This window comes from Ruditapes philippinarum, unplaced genomic scaffold (assembly GCF_026571515.1).
Source record: "Ruditapes philippinarum isolate M1 unplaced genomic scaffold, ASM2657151v2 ctg2387_1_1_1_1, whole genome shotgun sequence".
Taxonomy (NCBI): Eukaryota; Metazoa; Mollusca; class Bivalvia; order Venerida; family Veneridae; genus Ruditapes; species Ruditapes philippinarum.
In genome coordinates, this window is record NW_026857787.1 from 142,652 (window position 1) to 153,838 (window position 11,187).

Sequence of the window (11,187 nt, forward strand, 5' to 3'; positions counted from 1 at the left end):
TTTTTCAGCGAAACTTATATCTCTACATTAACACAATACTTAAGTAAACTTATGCTGAAATTGTAGAAAACAATTAACGATTGCCGCACATATGAAAATATTTTATTCTAGATGCAATTACTTAAACCATTTAGGTCACGTTGTAAACAGAGGAAATACATATCAGAAATTATTCCCGTCGCCGTTAAAGACAGGGTCATATTATAAAACAGTTATCGCATGGGGTTTGCGTGATTTTTTTTCTTTTTTGTGTAAGGAAGGGTTAATATTTCTTACAAATATACAAATACAATTCAAGAAGGTTATATTTTTATCTATTTTGCTTTTATTGTTTGAGATTCATATATTTCTTTATGATAATCATTTTATTTATAACAATTAATGCATGTGTCACTAGCACTTGTTATTCATTATAACATATTAGCATATCTTCTTTAACTTAAAATAAATCATCATTTTCTTTTTTCTTCTTCTTTGTTATCACCATCTTTTACGGTGTCACCGTCATCATCATCCTCAACATCATCATTATCATGGTCATCATCTTTTTCGTTATTGTCGTCCTCATCATCATAATCATCATTATCTTCATCCTTCTCCTCCTCATCATCATCATCGTTATTTTCAATATCTAATTTAGGTGATTTAGATTTATTTTCACTAGATGGTTCACAATTTTGTACATTCGACTTAGATATCTTAAATTCAATATCATCATACATGTCGTCGATTTGCAAGTTTCGATGATCAGACTCCTCATCTTTCACATTTTCACCACAACTTTTATTTATGGCAGGCATTTTGAATGTTACTTCACCACATTCGCCATTATGTTGTAGATTTTTGCAAGTTTCTTGCGATTGATGAATAAATTCTACATCATCATACGTATCGTCATTTTGTAGGGTATAGTCAGAAAGTACATCAAAGTCTTCACTTTTCCAATACTGACTATGCCTATTTACAACAGGTGTTTCAGGCTGAATTGCAACATATTCACCTTCATCGTGATGTTCTTGTCCATCATCATTAGATTCAGGCGAACCGTTACTTTTCACGTCTTCGTTGTCTAACAGGTCATTATCACCATTACTTCTACTTTTCATATGCTCACATTTATCATTTAATGCTGACATCACACATTTTTTAGCACCAATTCTACCATCATTTTCCTTATGCAAAATATCAGGTTTGTGAAGGTTTATACAATATCCATTCGACACAGATATATGACATTCTACGTCATCATATGTATCATCATTTTGTTGCTTTTCAGCTGTAGAGATATCAGCTTCTACTGTATCATCTGTAAGTGCGACTTCACAATTATCGATTGGCATCCCAGCTTTAATGCCAACATATTCCCCATCTTCAACTGCAACATCAGTTAGTACGACTTCACAATTATCATTTGTGGTAGGCCTCTCAGCTTTAATTGCAACATATTCATCATAAATGTTTGGTTTTTCTTTATCAATTTCTGTCAGTGACTTCATCTCAAATTCTTTGCTATCGAGTTCATTGTCACTTTGTACAATTTCAGTGATACCATTGGGTTTCGTCTGCAGATTTGCTGTTGCAGTTTTTCCTTCAGTATTAAGGTTTTCGATGTTTTCTTTAAACCTCGAGGATACTACTATCATGCTATTATATGAATGTTCAGATATACATATCAATTTTCTATTTTGACTGAGGGTATTGTCATAGGCAGAGTTATTTTCTGTTTTCCCTTTACTGTAGACATCATCACTTCCATCATATGAACCACCTTCCTTCTTAAATGTCGTGTCGTAATAGTTATTTTCAAATTGGTCCGCATGTATATCAACTGAAACATGTAGCTGAACGGAAATATTCTGATCCGTTGGTACGTTGGTATCAACGACATGTGGTTCCTCGGTGTTAACCACTGTGCCTGTAGAAACAGTCAACTTGTTTTTGCTACATCGATAAACGGTTTTTGAAGAATACCTTAGCCATAACCTAACTATATTTCTAAAACAATAAAAATAAAACAAGAAATACATTTAAAAATTTTCTCGCCCGTGATAACTATTCATGTTTGTTGGCTATCTCGGAGTAACAGATTGATATTAATCACACAGGTGCATATAAAAAAGTCTTTCAAAATTAAGTGAACATTTTGTTCAGAAGAAAATGTATACATTTAATGTGCAGAGTGTAATTATTCATTATACAAGTTATACAGTCATGTTCTTGTGATTATTTTGTAACCTTTTGTTTAAAATCGGTCAACAATATGTAATTATTTGATATATTATTATTCTTGGGATTTTCTTTTTTAATTTTGATTTCCATAAATAACATATGTTTTTGTCATTGTTCTTTCTAAAATATACTAGTTGCAGAGAAATAAATGTGTACATCTTTTCAATTATTTTATAAATGCCCTGCGTATTTTTATTTTATGCTGTTAGTAGAACTATAGTAATGTATAGGCGTCGAGCGTTGGCATTATATCACCGTTGTATTGCTATATTACACAGTTGGTTCGTTTCTAGGTTCCTTAAGTTCGTAAAATCTATATTTTACTTTCTCTAGAATGCCCAATTTTATTCAAATGTCTTGAGAGTTGTCTCCAAGACTCGATAATATTGCTTTTATTTGAGAACAGCCTTTAAAACAATTTAAAAGTATACATGAAGATAATACTTAAAGGTACTAAGACGTTCCAAATATATTTACTGGATGTAAAAGGGGAAGCATAGCTTGTTTTACTTCAAACACACCAAGTGTCTAATTAAAATTATGTGAGCAAAATATGTCAACTATCATTGAAGGTCACAAACAGCAGGGCAGACTGAATAGTCAAAATACAAAAAAAATGTACATTTCAAACGTAATGTGTAATTATATTTCACGTAACATAGTACTTTTCCTTTTGTTAAAACTGCATTATTAACAATAATTTAACATAACTCTTCAATAGAGATAATGTCTGATATAATTTCTATAAATGATCACAATAAAACATACAACCTTCTCTTGATTATTACTGCAGCTAACACGACAGCTAGGATAGCAAATAATAAAATAACAATAGTGAAAATGACTGCCACTTCTGTCTCTGAAAAGAAATATGTAATATTGTGTTAAACACTTTTTCGTAAAGTGTATACCGGTAATTTGAATAGAAAGACCACCGCATATTTGCTGTTTGCAGCCTATTTGAGAAACTACTCTTCTCTCAAAAGCCTACATAAATTGATTCCGTCTCATGATAAACACTTAAAACACAATGCTCACAAAAATATTATATCATATCTCTTGACACAGTACACATCAAAATTTATACTTATAGCTCACCTTATGTCAAAGGTTTGTATAAAAGTAATAGGTCCTCTTAAATAAAGAACAATAAGGTGTTGATACTTTTAACTATCTGTGCTATTCACAATGGAGTTTTGGTTGACCAGAGGAGGCTTTTCAGACAAGTTTATTTTCTGAATCTATGAAATTCAAGTGACAGAATAATTGTTTCACACCAAAGTAATAGGTTTGAATCTATTGTAGTGGCCCACTAGGTGAACATATATGTCAAATACCTTTCAGTTTTACACAAGGAAAGATAAACGTGTTTTCTAAAAAGAAAGTCTTTATGATATTATATTGACCATAGGGTCATGGTTCATATCATTTTTGTAGAGGTCTACAAGGTGATGCTGCATGCCAAATATCAACGGCTTGAACATTGTTATTTCAAAAAATAAGACTTATGTATGTTTACCTATGTCAATGTTAACTACGTGACTACCCGGCAGACACTATTGGTAACAGTCGGACGTACGATCGGACGAACGACCAGACGCATAACATTATACGCAAAATTTTATAAATAATGCGGATTTATTCTTTTACATTTGTATTTCAATTTACAGTGTAGTATATTAAGGCGTTTTTCTTTTGTGTCCAACAGAACGAAGAAAAATTAGTGCAGACTACCTTTTCGAAAAAGAAGCTTATATACCTTTTGTACAGAGAATATAACGCTTTTCGTCAGGACTTCCGGAAAACTTTAGCAAGATTGTACCATTGCGTTTCATAATATATCCATAATCAATTCCGATTTCATTCCTGAAAGCTTAAATGTGACGTAATATTAGTAGATATAAACAATGTGTTTCAAAAGCAATTATACCGTGAATAGAGGAATTGAAAATAACGTGCTCTCTGTATCTCTAATTTGATGTGATACTTTACAAACAATTCTCATTCCTACTGACAAAGAAGAACATGCAACTTTTTTTCTCAATCATATGATTACAGGAACTTTTGACCTTCAATAAAAGACGGCCTTATTCACGATGACAAAAATAAATGATTTCCGGGTGATAAAATGGGATTACATGGAATAACCTCATTTTGTTTGCATGTCAATTAATAATAAATTATTGCACTAACTTAAATTTCAGATTGCACGTTTGATATACGAGAAAAACTATGGAATATGTAACTAATAATATATGTTTCTTTTAAAAGTCAAGCACGCTCAAATGCGTAAACAGTCATCACATCCCCCAAAGAACAGTTGGTTGATTGCCTAATATATTAAGAGAAGTCTCTAGATCAAGTTTTGTCCATTGTTCTTCTGTTAATTTGTTTTACAGTGTATTTTAATGGAAATGGCCGAGAGCTGTATTTTATAGCAACTCGGAAACACTGTTAAATTGTCTCGTTTTAAATAATATTTCGTGTATTCAAATGACATATATTGATTTTAATCTGAGTGAATTTTATAAACTAAATATAAAAGGATGTTTTTAGACAGAATATGGATTTCATACTTAACAAAATAGGTGCAAAACATATTGAAACAAAAACAGCAGCATTAGAACAAATATAAATATAGAAAAAAATCGTAGACCTACGCGATCTCGTTCTTAAAACGCGTAGATATGACTGCGTTCACACCATAGCGCTTTTACGCTCACTTGAGTTTAAATGTTATTTAATAGACACAACATAGACACAAATTGTTTTACAACGCATCTTTCTGCGTAGATCTCGCGAACCGTACCGAAAATCTATCGACATTTTATGTATTGTGTGCATTGTCCTTGTAATTAATCAATCAACAGGTCAATAAAATCAAACAATAACAAAACGAATACCAAGACTATAAAGAACAATGACATGTTTGTTGATGATAATGATAAAGAGTGATTACATGATAAATAAGTGATTTCTTGTGATCACAATTAATATGAATCCATGGTACATTGTGGTAAAGAATTGTTGATGAGGTAATGTAATTATACGAAAGTCATTGGTTGCATTGGGATAAAGATTAAAAAAATCAATTTGAGAGATGGTGATTATATGGTGATAGAAATCATCACCATTATGGTGATATAAAAGTAATCGTTGGTGATAAAGAATGATACCATTGATATAAAGAGTGTTTGTGGAAATAAAGTATGATTCCATGGTAATGTAGAATGAGTATGTAGTGAATCAAAACTGAAGAATTTTCATGATTATAAAGATTTCATGGTAAAATATAATAAAAAATAACTAACTTGTGTATAAAGAATGATTCAATGGTTATAAAGAAGTATTCTAAAACGAAAAGTATGCCAGGAAAAAAGGGTGTTTAAATGGGTATGCATAATGATTAAATGGCAATAAAGAATGATTCAACGGCGACAACGATAATTACAAAGGGTTGGAAAAGATTTCATTTTGTCAAAGAATTATCTCATAGTGAGGTAAAATATGATTCAATACAAAATTGTCTAAAATTCATATAGACATGTATTAATGTAACCACTTTGTCATATTTCGTGTGTCTAGCACCAAGCGCAGTGGAAGTAGGACAAAGTCATATTTTTTGTTGTATTTTCGTGCTTTCGCCTGGAGTGAAGTACGAAATGCCACAAATCAGAATTTCTTATATATATTTGGAAATGGTTTATTTCATAACATAAATCACAAATATTTAATGCTAGCACACTAGAACCCTCTAAGTATAGACTTACTGTTTTGGTCGAATTCATCATTAGCTCTAAAAGATATTATGACTGGACTTCGTATCACATTCGTCCAAAACTGATCATAATCCTTTAGTTTAACAGCAATATCTAGTTGATAATTTTCTTCTAGTATCATGTCAATGTCGGTTTGAAATGACACTGCCACACCACGATTCTGGATACAATCATTGAAATTGTCACTCCATGATATCAGATTTGCAGGTGAAGAAACAGGTAAATATGTTCCTTCTGTATGAAAATAAGGAAGACAAAACCGAAAGAAAATTGTTTTTGACGGTGTAGTTTTTCAAAGATATTTTTATTTTTTATCATATTTATAGTGTTTTTTTTTAAATGAAATAAGTTAATACAAATCTGATAAGTAGAAAGTAAACTGATACTACGTTGATGAAAACGTTTGACACTTACCAAAATTACAAAGATTTTTTAAATGCTGAGAACAGTTTGACCAGTGATACTCTCTGGACTTTGGTTTTATCTTAAGACAAAATGCACCTTCAATCTCGTTTTCATGTCTTGTTTTAGCTGTATTGAGTTAACATCACGATAATCCCATGAAATATAAAGAAAAATGACGTTACAATTGGCAACACTCTTATTGTTCTTTTTTTACTTATTTTGCGTCGAGTCAACACAGTATAGGTCGTATGGCGACTATTCAGCTTGACTAGTGGGGTAAGATCAGATTCGGGCACGGACAGGTACATCGTAGAGCCATCAACATTCCGTAAGCTAATTGGATACTATTTGCTCCCTCACATAAAAATATTCGAAGTCCCCGGTGGGATTCTAACCCATATCGATTTACGGGCAAAAGTTTGGAGCCATTGTTCTTATCAGTAAAACACAATTAAATATTTATCATTTCTTCCCGCTGACAAAAACGTCTTTGAAAATAACTATAACACATTAGCTGCTTCACAGAAGTAACACAAATATTCATTAATTACTTAAAATCAGCTATTTATTACATTTTAATTTACTTATGATAAGGGAAAAAATAAAAGAATTCATACCAAGGGGATTATGTTTATAGAGCGACATAAACTTTAATCCATTTTCAAGCAAACCTCCGCAGACAGGTCCAATCTGACCATCACATTGTAAATTGCAGGATGTTTGATTTGTCACATAATTATTCTCATTTGATTGGAAGCAATAACACTAAATAATAAATTATAAAGGTTTAAGTCACGTTGAATTATGTATCAACATAAGAGCTATTTGCATATTCATCAATCAACTCTATTTGGCAATCGTTACAAATACTAACACAACCAATTGCAAATCTTTCGCAGTACATTCATAGCCGTACGCACTTTTAGATCAGAAATAGTTTGCCATAAAGTCGGACAGTAGTTTAAACATTTAGGTTTACAAACCGGTTTCCTTCCACATGAAGTTAATAAGTTCTTCATAGTGTTTTATGTAATTTTAAGCATTGTGTTTTAATGTAATGTGCTAGCAAAAATAGCTAAAACAAAGATACCTGGTTTTGGAAAATGCCAATATATAATCCATATTGGCATAATTTGTAACACATTCCGGGACTTGCTTGGTTGACCCTCTCAATTTTTGTTTCGTCAAATGTGTAAGTATGCAATGGCATACAACCTGTATACATAGGCAAACTTTGCTAATAGTATTTGTAAAAATGATTTTCAAATTTGTGTGTCTATTTCTCAAATGAAGAAATCTAATAAATTAAATAAGAAATTCGTATTGTAAACAAATTTAAATATTCAAATAGCGCAAGAAAAAAACCTCAAAGTATCTGATAAGTCTAGTATTAATTAATTTATGATAATTTCATGATAGAAATTGATAGATAATAGTTATAATTTTGCAGTTGATGATGGTAACGATTATGATGATAAAGATAGCGAAGACCATAACGCAGTCGAATATAATGATAATGATGGAAATAATGACTACCAATGTAATCAAAGGAGTTTTGTATTCGGTAATATCCAACCCAGACGCCCTTTTCAGCGGGAACTATATCGTTCAGACCTTCACTGTCAATATGTACACCGTCAGCTGTGAAAGATAAAGATGGGGTTGCAATTTTGCATTCATTACCACTGTCCTTCCATGTTGAAGATACTTCTGTGACATAGAAACTTCCTTTAGCTGTAAAAGTAAATTTAATTTATAGAGCATAGATCTCCATTTTGCGTTTTAATTATTTATTAGTTTAAACTTTGGTCGTACATGTAATATCAATGTGATGCAAAAAGCTAACATAGTTTGTGTTGACATAATATTATTTCTAACATCTTTCGTGCGTTTTGTATACCTTCTTTAATCACAACACTAACATGTACGGAAAATGTGTGTTGTGATCGTTTATCAAACGTCTTTATTTAACAATGTCATGGAATCTTCTACATGTTACAATCTAAACCCTGCTTCATGTTAAGGTACAATCTAAAATCCAACTGGTTAAAATCTACACCATGATAACTCTAAAATGTACTTGTTATAATCTAAAATCGACTTCATGCTACTTTCTGAAACCTACTTCATGTTACAATCTAAAACCTACTTCATGTTGCAAGCCAAAATCTTCTTATTGTTGCAATCTAAACCCTGCTTCATGTTACAGTCCATAATCTACTTTATGTTACATTCCGATATCAGCCATCTTTATTTATCAACTTTAAAATTTGAAAAGAAAATCTATTTGATTTATCTTTATTTATAACCTTTAAAGTTTAAAAAAGAAAATCTATTTGATTTCTTTTCTCCTGAAATATCTACATTAAATATTATAATTATTTTTGCAACCATCAATTAAATCATATTAATCATTTTATAATAACTTGTATGTATAGCATCGAACAATAACCACTGTTTACATTTATTTTATGTATTCGTAATATTCAAAACAAGTACAGCTCGAATTCTCTATTCCTTTCATTATCTGTTTACATCAATACTGACAAATAGGGGTGTCGATAAAATTCTTATATAAAATAATACCACTTATCGCCTAAATTTTTAATCACCGAATCAGTCACTCACTTTTATGCGTTTAGCATTATAGTGTAGTGGCAGAGTGTTCGCTCTATGAGTGTGGAGACCCTGGTTCGAATCCTGGTAGAGGTATTTTTTCTTTTCTGTTTTTGTTTTTCTTTGTTTGTTTTTTTTTTACAAAGAACTGGATTTTAGCACAATGCTATTTGAGAACATTTACTTATACAGGCATTCGAATTCAACAGGTTAAAATTAAGACAACGTGATTAGGGTGATAGCTGAGCAATGGAAGATTAAATTAAATATAATTATACAAAAGAGCCAAAATTGTTAAAATGTGGCGAATAGAATTCAGAGTTTCAAACAGAATACAATTGATGGTTATTCTATTCAATCTGTTCAATGACAGTTAAAATCAAATTTATCCAATTTTGCTTTATCGCCATAAGTTTTACTTTATATTGTGCAAAACATTATAAAAGAGAAAATGAAAAGTTACGTGACAAACTATAAAATATTAACTGAAATTAAAAAAATAAACATATTCAAGAAATGTGCACAATTGTAGAGTTGAACTCTAAAAAAAACATATTCATAACCTAAGATCTTCATAATCTGAAAATTCTTAACACTTCGCTACACGGCTTTACGTGTTTTCCCCACTTTTATTCTTCTATATTGCAATAAAAATGTAAAATATAATAATTGAAGAACTTGAACAACCTATTATATCATAATGGTTCGACCGATTTATGTAAACGTTATCGTGTTCGACTTATATGTTTATCAACATAATAACGTGTAGTTATTTATGAAATTCATTTTTTTGTATAACTTACTTTTTACTATGCATGAGATCCATAAAACTATTAAACGTATATCCATTATTCCTTTAAGAATAGAATAAATTAATGTTAGCGTTAAGTTATATTGTCAATGAACAATGAAAGGAAATGTAAAATACATTGTCACTGACTCTTACAGCTCAAAGGTTGATACTTAAAAGTATATTATGACAAATGAATTAATTTGTATTTCTTAACCGTTTTTATATGTGATTACAAAAATATTCTTAGTGTTTTATCTTAGTAAATAAATCTTATTTGTTAAGATATATAGAAACACATTACCTCCCCGAATGCTTATCTTTCTTTCATGCATCACTTAAAGGCACATACTGCCTCAGAAATGAATATTTGTTTGCTTCTTTAGAAAGAACAAACACGAGTTTTATAACACTGAAATAATGGTTTGCTTGTCAAGTGATGAAAGAAGACACAGTGAATAATGTGAAATAATCTGTCATAAAAGTAGGCACATGTAAACAAAGTACATGTAGTTTTACTTCCATACAAAATTACTAAAACTGTACTTATTGTCAAAAAGAAACGGATGAAAAAGCTCATAAAAACAGTCTGGACAAATTTTGTTGTGAACGGACGGACAGACAAACGGACGACAGATCCCTGTATTTCGATCCTGCAATGTAGCAGGTGGCACAGAAACGAACGGTAGGCACGTTTAAGGTGTCATTTATATAACTATACATGTATAAATACGCACAAACAACATTTTATCATTGACTATTCTATTGGTAATTACAAAACTTTCATATCTTTTGAATGTCAAATATCAAGTTTTGAAAATTAGTTTGGTATGGTCACTGGCACTATAGGTAAACTTAATGTGAAAATGGCTTCCTGTTATATGGAAGAAGATGGATAATGGATAATTTTATTTTGGTAGGCTATGTTTATTCTGTGCGAACATGCTTTCTTCGTGCAACATTTTTTCTAGTTGTCTTGTTTAATTTTCATGACATTCCTTTTCAGTATATATTTCAAGAATATGCATGCCCCAACTAAACAAAAGAAAGAAGCTTTAGCAGATTTTTCCTTGCATGGATTCTTCCTTGAAATAGCTATACTAGTACAGGAACGTATCCTTATATTTATTAAAATGAAGACAATATCAGTAATTTCACGTGTATATAATAGTTAAAAATATATAAAATAACTAAATTACGGAAACGTTCACTGACCCCCTTATATGGGTTGCTATTTAGTTGATGTTTTTATCATTTTATTTTTCGACATCTATTTATAAAGTAAATCAATAGTTGTCATTAAAAACTGTTAAGAACAATAACAGCCTATGTTCAATGAAATTTATATTTGACATAATATTTATAATT

General features: G+C 30.7%; 1 protein-coding gene across 1 annotated transcript; it reads right to left on the bottom strand.

The window, feature by feature from the left end:
• Positions 1-282: 282 nt before the first annotated feature.
• On the bottom strand, positions 283-9,938 carry LOC132751024 (protein PFC0760c-like). The gene is made up of 9 exons (XM_060741124.1): positions 9,833-9,938; positions 7,950-8,147; positions 7,504-7,628; positions 7,031-7,178; positions 6,423-6,539; positions 6,000-6,242; positions 3,989-4,102; positions 3,001-3,088; positions 283-1,995 (listed from the first exon to the last, which is right to left on the bottom strand). The coding sequence occupies exons 1-9, from the start codon at positions 9,876-9,878 to the stop codon at positions 453-455; spliced, it is 2,622 nt and encodes an 873-aa protein (XP_060597107.1). The 5' UTR covers positions 9,879-9,938; the 3' UTR covers positions 283-452.
• Positions 9,939-11,187: the final 1,249 nt, after the last annotated feature.